Source organism: Xenopus tropicalis, chromosome 6, assembly GCF_000004195.4.
Source record: "Xenopus tropicalis strain Nigerian chromosome 6, UCB_Xtro_10.0, whole genome shotgun sequence".
In the NCBI taxonomy this organism is placed as follows: domain Eukaryota; kingdom Metazoa; phylum Chordata; class Amphibia; order Anura; family Pipidae; genus Xenopus; species Xenopus tropicalis.
In genome coordinates, this window is record NC_030682.2 from 101,592,360 (window position 1) to 101,603,923 (window position 11,564).

Here is an 11,564-nt window from a genome sequence, read left to right on the forward strand (position 1 = left end):
CTTCAATGGGAGCTCATGTGGAAAATTCTCTGTTAAAGATGATGCATATTTGAAGGTCATTTAAATGTAATGCCAGTGCTCATTTGAGAAACAAACGAAGCCATCAGTTGTGGAATGTCATGATTAAGTGACAAGTGCATATGTAAAAAAAAATGATATAAAGAAAAATGAAACAACGTGAGATACTGTATATATAAACACAATACTGCAATTATATTATTTCGTAAAACTTTTTTTCTTTAAAAATAAAGCAGGGCACATGAAATTTTAAAGACTTTGGGCAAGATTTACTAAAGGTCACATTGAGATTTCCAACATTTTAAAAATTTCATTACTTTATTACCCTTTTCCTGACATTTAGGAAAATATCCATGACTTTTCACCAGGATGGTTAAAATTTTACCATTTTAATTTATCGAAGCACATCCCCACTTCCCGGCTTGACTTCTTCACCAGTTTAAAGCAGTCAGATTTAACTGCTTTCTATTTGACAAATCCCAAATAAAATTAAAACATATAGTAGCCCTTATAAAGATATGAGAATCATGGTAGGGGTGGTAGGAGGTGCAAGTACAAGAGTATTAAGGGGTGCAAGGGTAAGCCCCCATGTCCTCATTTAGTAAGCACTTGTACCGTAATGTTCCTACAGAATACAAACACTATGATCGATCTTATGAGGAGCTAATTAAACATCTGGTTTGTTTTTTTTTGTACATATTTATTGTTGATATACAGTTTAGAGCTTCTCTGTTATATCTTTATTTTAACCAACTCAAAAGCTAATATAAATATAAACAAATAAGATGAAATGGTGGCAAATGCCTTCTACATTGTGACAAGGGCAGGCATATTTCAGCTGTTGAATTATCCATAGAGTATGGATGGCTTCTTTAAAACCCCCCAAAAAGTAGTTCTGTATTATACTGTGTATTTGCCTGTGGATCATCACAAAAGATCTCTACTTATTATAAACAATGACATGAGATCCAAACAGAACATGACACATCCAGTACAAAACCAATCATAGCTAGACCAGACCCTCATCCTAAGGCAGCCTGCTAGGCCTTTTCACAAATGGTATGGGGTAGTTATAAATCTTTTGTAAGTCTAACATTGCCAGAGTTTGTATGTAATGGGGATGCTTTATTTTGCACCCTTCTGTTGTACAGCTCTGCGGAACATGCTGTTGCTCTATAAACACTTGCTAATAACAATAATAATTAGTAAGTTAAAATATGTTCAAAGACCAAATATTAAGGCAAGCTGAGTAATTAAGTTATGAAGGACTGTCAACACTGTTATTAATCTTAAGTAAAGCTCAACACAGAGACATTTCTGGTGATGTCGTTTGCTAAGAGGAAAATACAAAGAACTTCTTAAGATTAGAGGAAATGTGTTCAGCAATGTAAAATAGTTCCGTTTCAAAGTGATAGAATTAGAATGTTGGAATTCTCTGGGGATGCTGATACCGCAGACATCTTAATGCTATTTAAAAAGGTTAAACTATGTTGCTGTCTAAGAAGAATATCCAATATTTTTATACAGGGGTAGTCAGTTGACCTAGTTAATGTGTTTACTTTCAGTTGAGAGGCCATTTTTGTTATGCTGAGGTAATATTCACAAAACACTATCTAGAGGACTACATTGAACCCCCTCCCACTATGTACATAACATAAAGCAGCCTTTGTAACAAATGAATTCAGATTATCTTGAACAGGCTTGCCAACAATTTTTGTATTAAAAACAAGAATGAAAAGTTTTAATGATCAATTTTTATTTACAGCTGTAGACTTGGGAGAGAGGAATTGTACTATACTGCATGTAATCCATACTTTCCCCCCAAAACGTATTTGGAACCAGTTCCACCTCTAAATTTTGTGAATTTTGCCTCAAAATGAGAAACTTTTATATGAAATTAGAGATACTAGCTAAGTGACTTCAAGTCAACAACTAAAGTAAACAATATTGGATCCCATTACAGAACCCTTTAGCATGGCACTTTGAAACTTATTATGACAACAGATGCATGCACCGTTCTTATAAAAAGACACAAATTATATTATATTATAAATTATATTTCTGAAATAAATTACAGTATGTAATAATCTGGCAAGAATGTCCCAGTTTATTACAGGATGAATAGCGGGCCTGTAAGCACAGTATTTAGATTAGATATTCAACCTCTGATTGTGATTAAACCTTGCTAATATTAGTTAGCATTAGTTTATCTGAATGTTGTCTGTCACATTTCTTTATTATGAACGGAATAATTACCAATATATATTGCACAGCTTTTAACAGGCAATCAAAGAAATAACAGAGATTGAAACAAAAAAAACCAGGGTTGCAATGCAAATGCTGTGTTGCTATAATAATAAATGAAAATAAACTCCTCATATTAAATACAAAGTTCAGGTAAGAATTATCCAAGATAAGTCTGCCTTCTGCTCTTTTTTTGCTTTATGACTGGTGAATATGATACAAAATAGATTATATTTTGTATGAGTAACAATTACAATATAGCCTTAATATGAAGTTGCTTCTTGGTTCTGCTCAAACATTCAAATTCAGGCTCATGAGAAATGCATAAATAATTAATAAAACTAGCAGAAAAAAAGTTACTAACTGCCTTACAATATCAAAGCCTAGACCATCCGAACAGTTAATTTTAAGACGAACTTCCCCTTTTAATTACACAAGATTACGATTACCCATATTTGAAGAGCAATAAATGGAGTTCAAACTCATATCCCTTTGCCGTTTAACTTACATCTGTTATAATCAAACCTGTCATCATCATCAGGCCTTGGTGTTAAATGTGGCAGCATAGAAGGCATAATTAATGCAGTTAATACATGTAAGTGTAATTGACTAGATCCCTTGTTATCATTTTCAATTAGGGTAATGTATTTGACAACATACGTTCTTTCTTCTGGAGTTATTATGTTACAGGAATTCATAAGATTAGATGTGAGCTATTTTTATGAGAAAAAGAGAACATTGCTAATAGAGGAAGACAAATAGGGTAATGAAATCTCAGAGCCTGAGGATTAACATGACATACTGTAAGTTGAATAACTGAATACAAATTGTAACTATTGAAAATCAATAATGGTCAAACACAAAAAAATAAAGGCTGATTCATGGCCACTTGTATTTCTTTTTTTCTGATTCTGTCAGAAGATTTATTCATTTGCACTGGAGATCTTATTAGAGGAGTGTTAGAGCTCAGCACAGTCACTGATATTTAACACCCCATACAAATGAACGGGCACCTTACATTGATCTGCTTGGATAAATGTGTCAATTCTTTAAATCTTCCTGACAGCTAGGAAATGGACGATTACAAAATATTCATATTTTTTCTAATTTCCGATACTTTTTTGTGCTTTGCATCAATTTGTGCGACAATATATTTGTTGCAACGACTACGAAAGTTTCATTATTCATTCAAGCTTCAGTATCAGTGACTTTCCTTTGGCCAGGTTGGTGCTGCAGAGTGCCATTGAGTCCTATGGGAGACTTTCCTTGGGCCAGGTTGGTGCTGCAGAGTGCCATTGAGCCCTATGGGAGACTTTCCTTGGGCCAGGTTGGAGCTGCAGAGTGCCATTGAGCCCTATGGGAGACTTTCCTTGGGCCAGGTTGGAGCTGCAGAGTGCCATTGAGTCCTATGGGAGGCTTCCAAAATCATGCATTGAAGGTTCAAAGTCAGAAAGGTTTTTGTGCCGTTAAACCACCTCAGAAATTATCGTATTTAATCCGTATTTTTGCCAATCCTACTTCAAAACATATAAAATTCGGACTTTGATAAATCTGCCCCTAGGAATATATTGCTTGTTATAAGTATTTAGAAAGTTGTTGTCTAGGCAAAAGCTTTACTTTTTTTATGTATCCTTTTTAATTTGTGTTTATGTATGTCTATCTCTTGTTTCATTAACCCTTGTTCTGCATGCTGTCTGCAGCATAGATCAAAGTAAAACCTGTGACCACAGACCCTGTGGTGCGGGCATTTCTGTACATTTGTGTCAGTGCTGTAGATTCTACCTTACTAGGTTATAAAGGTTTAAAAAATTGTTAAAGTTCTGTTTTATTAGTGGATTAATGGATTAATTATTAAAGTTCTGTTTTATAAGTGGATTAATGATCTATGGGGTTGATTCAGTAAAGGGCGATAATGCTTATCGCATGCTTTTTTGCGTTAAAAAGCATGCAATAAATAAGTACCGATTCATCATTTCGCATGCGTTAAAACGCATATCGCATGCACAAAAAAAGCACGATGGCATGCGTTATTTACCTCACATTGCGTTAATTCTTGCGTAGTTATAATACTAACGCATGATTCACAAACACATATGAAGCGTTAAATGCGCTAATTATCGCATTAGTGTATTAAATCGTGCACTAATATAGCAAGCGGCGAAATATATCGCATGCGGCAGAAAATAACCAGGAGTAACGCTCATTGCGAGTTAAATTAAGCAAAGAACATCGCGTCTTAATTATGACGCCTGTCCTTTCAGTAAATCGAGCGTTAAGTCACAAAAAATAAAAAGGGATAACGTTTTTAACGCATGCTATAAATAGCGCTCGTTTTAACACAATTTAGTGAATCGGCCCCTATGTATCTAATGAGTCATTGCACCATATGATAGCCATATTTTTTACTTTAATCTCTTTGTTATACAGGTATGGGACCTGTTATCCAGAATGCTTGGGACCCAGGATTTTCTGGGTAAGGGATGTTTATGTACTTTGGATCACCGTAGCTAAAAAATAATTTTATCATGAATTAAACCCAATAGGATTAATTATACATTAGTGAGGGTCAAGTACAAGGTATTTGCTTCCCATAATTTGGAACTTTTTTTGGATAACAGGTTTCCAGATAACGGATCCCATACCTGTACATAGTCAATTCTTTATAAATAAAATGTGGCATACAAATTTCTACAACTTTTAGTCTTCTAAAATAGAAGATACTGTATCCCTTACCTGGTCAGTACTACTTTTTCTCCACCCAGTTTTATTGCATATACTGTATTTGCTACATTGATTTCCTGCACTGTTCCAGTCAGACTGTTTACCACAGAGATCATGTAGAAATCACAAGTAATCAAGGCTTTAAGTGTTATACATGAGTAAAATTAAATTTATCTATTAAAATGCCACTAAAATATGTTGTTTGTTTGTTTGTCTTTCTTTGTCCTGTACATTTGCAATTTATTTTACACTGCTTTTACATTTATCCAGCATATATAATTTTACACTGCATGATAACTAGGCCCCCCAAATGTCATCTAAAGCTTTTTTTAGCAGTCGGTTCATTTGCATTCATACCTTGATGAATATCAATGTAAAACTGGATAGGTTTTAAATCAGTTTAACATTATAATTTATACAATGATTTGGGGAAAATAAACTGTCTGGGGACTGACTTTTCACACAGTTATTAAATAATAATGGCTTTTGTAATTAAACTGTTTCAGTTATTATTATTATGGGTATATGTTAAAATTCAGGTTTAAATAAAACATTGTACATGTATGTATTATCCAGAAACCCATTAAAGGAACGGAGACTCTGCCCTGGATAACTGCTCCTATACCTATACTGTATTAATCTTTAAGTCCACTGCTTTATGTAAGGCATTATACAGGTATGAGACCTGTAATTCAGAATGATTGGGACCTGTGGTTTTATGGATAAGGGATCTTTCCATAATTTGGATCACCATATATTACATCTACTAAAAAATCTTTTAAACCCAATAGGATTGTTTTCCTCCAATGAGGAATCATTGGGATGAAGTACAGGGTACTGTTTTATTATTACAGAGAAAAAAGGAAATCATTTCTAAGCATAAAAATAATTTGATTAAAGTGGAGTCTATAATAGATGGACTCCCTGTAACTCGGAGCTTTCTGTATAACAGGATTCCAGATAATAAATCCCCTGTACATTAGATTGCAATGTACAATAATACTATACTGAATGTGGGTTTACCAATAACTTACATGTGCGTCTACTTCTTGCAGGTTTCTTTTATTTGTCTTGATTTTTTTCAAGTTCCTAAAAATACTTAACCAGGCTTTTACAGAGCACCTCCAGCAGATATGTGCAAGGCACTGTATATGTCAACTTTGTTTATTGGTGCTAAGTATACAATATCATTCTTGTTTATTTAGACTAAGCGCTTACAGTGCTTGTATTTTACGGCAAGAAGTAATGGATCTGCTATGTTTAGAAAGGATACCTTATGTTTAACTGAATCATGTTTGTTCAACAGAAAGTGTCACTCTGTATGATAAATGGCAAACTGAATAAGCTGCCATGTCACCAAAGTACTATATGCCCTTTTCTGGCAGATAGAAAGATAGACATATAGATAGGAGAACATTACCAGTGCACCCAATTTCATGTATATAGATAAGGCAACACTTTATATATTGAAAGAGTGACATGTACAGTTTACAGTTTATGTTTCCTGACGGACGAGTAAATGTTGTAAAGTGTTAGAATTAAAAGAGTATAAGCGAAAATGTTGTCTATACAATTGCATGTTATAATGACTTTTGCAAAGACTTTGGAAATTCAAAGTAGTAGCAAAAATGAAGTCGTAGAGTGTGTCAGACCCAAGGGTCTAAATTGGGCTGTTTTTTTTTCACTGTACATTGTTCAGGTTTATGCTATAATGAAATATATTTCTATCTAGCTAAGTGTACACCAAATCACTCCTTAACTGGCCTTCAGTCTGGGTCTCCAAACCAAGGCTCTGAGCTCCCATAAGAGGGAATCAATGTTTAAACTGTGTTTAGCAATGTCATTAATCATAATTAATGAGAATCTACCCTATGTTGTAACATACAAGAATACTAAAAGCCAAATCAGTTTCATGGCCTATATAAAAAGGTCTTCACCTATATTATTCCCTATATCCCACCCATTACACTGTGAGCACAAATGCATACCAATTATCTATGTATAAGACTAAACTAGCAGTGCAGCTAATGACATATTTAGTCTCTGGAGATCAGTTAGTTATTATTATATTTATAGAACTAGTAGTTGACATTTTCATGCTATTTGAGTTTTCTTAAAAACTAGTATTTGACAGGAAGGACATTATCATTGGCAATAAACTACTCTGTACCCTATTTCAGTGCACTGTTAGACTTTTAAATGTAACCTGGACATTTGCATACCATCCATTTTGATGGAATCTTGGTAATCTTTTCTTCCAAGAAAGATATAAAAAACAGCATCTATGTAACAGTAACAACAACAAACCACTTTTCTCCCAGCAGATGAAATAAAGAACTCCAGTCTGTCATCAGCTCATCCTTGAGTGTACTCCACAGTTGATTTTACAGCACTGGATGATATGTATTTTCAATTCATCTCAAAGCAGTAGGTCGGTATATCAGTAGTTTGTGTCAGTTATTTCTCAGCCACAAAAAAACAAATGATGCATTGGGTGTACAATATAAAACTCCAAAGCCATATAAAAGCTTAAAGATAAAAAATAATTTCTGCATTGACAACTTGGCATTAATTGACTAGAATTTCTTTGTATAATATAGGATTGTACAAAAATGTATAATTTTATTTAGGCCTACTAATGCTATAATCATTTTTTTTTTGGATGAATTAAAAGGAAAATAAACCTTCTGAAGAGAGATTACCCTTTAAAAGAATAAATTAATAAAGTTCCTCAAATTACACTACCAAATTGTAGAATTAGTGCTTATTTAATAAGTATTTGCATTGGTGGCCTTGCTGCACTCTGTGTCGGGTTGAAAATCTAGTGTAAGGTGCAGAACACAGCTGCAAGACAACCAGTAAACACTGACACCCTTTGCACTCTGCTCCTGCCAGAGATACCTAACTTACACATCTGAATGAACACAAGTTAGAGAATGACTAGCAGAGGGAATTGCCTACATTCCTTCTCCAGCCTGCCCCTCATGAACTTAGTGCTGCCGAACTAAGCAGTCTTGCATTTATATGGAAAGCACAGGTCCTGAATGACATGAATGAGGCCTATGGAGTGGGTTTTATTCATTATCTATAAGGGACAAGAGAAAATTAGGTCATGGCTATGGTTGCCACCTAGCCACTAGTTTACAATAAAAGTTCTACCTGATCCACAGAACAAAAAACGATTGAATGCTGGTATTTTTTTTAGAAACAAGCCTAGACATGGAATGCAGTGAGGTACAGGGCAATACAGGATAGTCAGCAATAGCCTACCCTACATGTGTGGCTAAAGGATATATGCATATCATACTAAAGTATCCCAAATTCAAATGTGATGAGACTATGGCACTTGTAATTATGTTCATATTACACTGAAGAACTGCTGAATGTAGCAGCTTAGTTCAGTTTATTGGGCACTTATTACCTAAAATTTTTTACCCCACCAGAGGTATGGGCTAATAGAGACTGTGCTCTGGATGGTGAGATAATCCATGTTTTTGGGAGAAAAAAGGCCACAACTTTAATTAACAGATAAATTAATAAATAACATAATAACTTACAATATTATATTGTACCTATAACACAGAACTGAAAGAAACTCCACTAGGAATGCTTGCTACTATTACTCCACTCACACCATTTGCAGGCTGCCTGTTATGGGCCAGGAGGATAAGTGAAGACCAGCAAGCAATTGCCACTTGATAGTTCCAGACCCATAAATTGCACATCACCTCAAGCTGGCTAATCTGCTATTAATAACCCCTATGCCTAAGCCCTCACAATGGCCAGGATTACCCATACACTGTGACAATGACATATGTATGTTTAATTGACTGTTTTGAACTATATACTCCAAAAAAAGTTCAAGTCCAGGACCATGTTACTTCTGATGGAAACACTTGCTCTACCGTGTCACTTCTCCCTGGACGTGCAGGTAATGCTGCCCCCTTCCTAAGCTGTATCAAATGGCCCCTGATGGTCTGAGGGCTCCTCAAATCTCTAAACCTATTAACCTTGCACTCTTTATTTCTAAAAAGCATACATGCCAACATGAAAAGGAATGCATTATATCTGCACATACATGATCTTTCTAAAAATTATGCTTGACACATGAAATATGCATTATATTATTTATGTTAGCAAATCCCCAAAACTTTTTATTTCTTAAAATAACAGCAACAAGTTACCTGCTATTATAGTACTGGTGGTTTTACCATATAAATACCAAGTGAGAATTATGTAAATTCCCCACAGTTTAAATTTTCTAAGGACTCACTTGGAAATAGCTATTTCAAACATAGAATAGCTTTATTGTTTTCAAGTAACTGCAGAATTTTTGTGGTTATATGGTTTTATATATATATATATATATATATATATATAAAACATATTTGGCATGCCCTTCAGATACTAAAGGTAACAGTATAAGACTAGTTAGTTGGGTATATGTTGGAAGTTGTTCATTTGGAACAAGGTTCATCTAGACATTTGATTTAGATAGCTCCCCCATGTCACTCCATTTAGTGTACTGTGTAATGAGTACAAAGTTTGCTCCATCTTTAATGCAACAGCATCTAGAAGGCCACAGGTTGCACATATCTATTCCAGTCTGCTGTCTTTCCACATCTCCCATCTTTCAAAGATATTTAATCATTCTGTTCCATTGTACAAAAGAATGCAATACATAATAAAACATACAAAATACAAATAAATGTCACTTGCAGTCAGCACATTTTTTTTAACAATGCACCAAGTAACCAACCAAGTCCTGCCAACCTATTAAAAAAAGGCTAATCTTTCCGTTCAAAACCTGCCAAGTTGAAATATATTATTTAATTGGCTTTTAGAGAAGTAAGGAAGAAATTGCCATAATGAACTGGGGAAACAAAGTACATGCACCTTATCACTAAACAAACAACACAGTTTGACTGCAAACTTTTTTATATAGCCCCATAATAATTAATAACCTTTTTATGTTTGGATGTAGAGTTTATATAAATATTCACAATGTGTGACAATCCAAAATAAATGATTAGAATTGACATTCACAGTTGATCCAATGGGATCTCCATTCATTTTACTAGCCCTAATCCACTCAGCCTAGCAATGCATAGTCAGATGGCAAGGTTATTCACCTAATTCAGGAGCAGAGGATCAATGTGCTGTTTGACTGAAATACATCCTCTACAAGCAATATCAATGTGATCCTGGCTAGAAGGTAAATCCAGTACAAAAGCCTCTAATGTAAAGCTCACAGCATGAACAAGAATAAATGAATCTGCCTGGTACTAGCACACAGCACTTTCAGAGAACTAGTTCTAGCAATGCAGTCGAACGCTTCCCTCACTGGGATTCTATTATTTTTTTCATACACATTGTTCTCCACAAAAATAGAGGCTGGCAGTTGTACAAATTATATCACTGTAAAAGAGGATTGGTTGACAAAATCACCATAAAACCAGAACAGTGTGGCAAACAGAGACTCACCCCAAGCTTTTTGCTGCGGATTCTAACGTAGCCTTGCTTTACAATATCATTGAAGTTAGATGCCATAGCCAGCTTGTTCTCTCTCTTGCTCTCTCTCAGCCTAATGCTCTGGATTGATTCATGCACTCTCCCCGAGCTTCTGCATGTGTTTCTGAAAAAGCGGCAGCAACAGCATTGCTAGCTGACTGGCTGAGCTGTCTCTGTGTCTAGGAGTTTAACAGCAGGAGCTAACAGCGAAAGCAGCCACTCAGTGTCACTGTTCTGCACCCCCTCCTTATCCTTTACCATGCTTTATTGCATATGTAAACTGCAAAATGCAAGCCTTGGTAGAATAGGTGAATGGCTAGAAACCTCTGCATCACAATCTCTTATACATTTATGTCATGCATAATTAGGTACTGTGAATACTTTTGTCCTAACTCATTCTATTTTAGCTCATGTATGTTATTGAATGCTATTTCAGCTAGATGCACTATGGCAAAATCTGTGCAAAGAGGTTACCTTTCATTTTGTGTTCTTTAATACATAATAAGTTTTTATAATAATATAAATGGCATGAGTAAATAGACAGGCCTTGAGATATAATTAAAGACACCCCAGACTAACAATTATTATACAACATTAAAAGTATATAGTATATGGTTACCTATTCTTTCTGTGGAAAATGCTGATAATGATAAGATGATTCTGGAATTTAGCGTCAGGGTGATATAGTGTATAGCTCTGTGGCTGCAACAAAACACTTGAAGGTGCTCTCCACTGATTTGAACAGCAATTGCGTGGCATGTGTGTGCATTTGTGTGTGCATTTGTAAGGAGCCATTTTCCTAAATTCCTAAAACGAAAGTTTAAAGTTAAGTTAAACAGAGAATTGTTGAAAATAAATTATTATAGTATTCTTATTATTATTATACAGTGTATTATGGGATCTCTTATCTGGAAACCTGATACACAGAAAGCTGCAAATTACAGGAAGGTGACTTCCTATAGAGCCCATTTAATGCAAATACATGAATTTTTTTAATTATGTATATTTATAAAGCGCTACTTATGTACCCAGCACTGTACAACAGAATAGATTAATACAACAGGGGGTTA

At 34.8% G+C, this 11,564-nt stretch overlaps 1 protein-coding gene across 1 annotated transcript in view; it reads right to left on the reverse strand.

Moving 5' to 3' along the window:
* dok6 (docking protein 6) overlaps positions 1-10,629 on the reverse strand; it is a 117,349-nt gene extending 106,720 nt beyond the window's left edge. Inside the window, exon 1 of the mRNA XM_002939618.5 lies at positions 10,468-10,629. Within this exon, the coding sequence (XP_002939664.3) occupies positions 10,468-10,533 (66 nt within the window). The 5' untranslated portion in view covers positions 10,534-10,629. The remainder of the gene's footprint in view (positions 1-10,467) is intronic.
* Between the last annotated feature and the right edge of the window lie 935 nt (positions 10,630-11,564).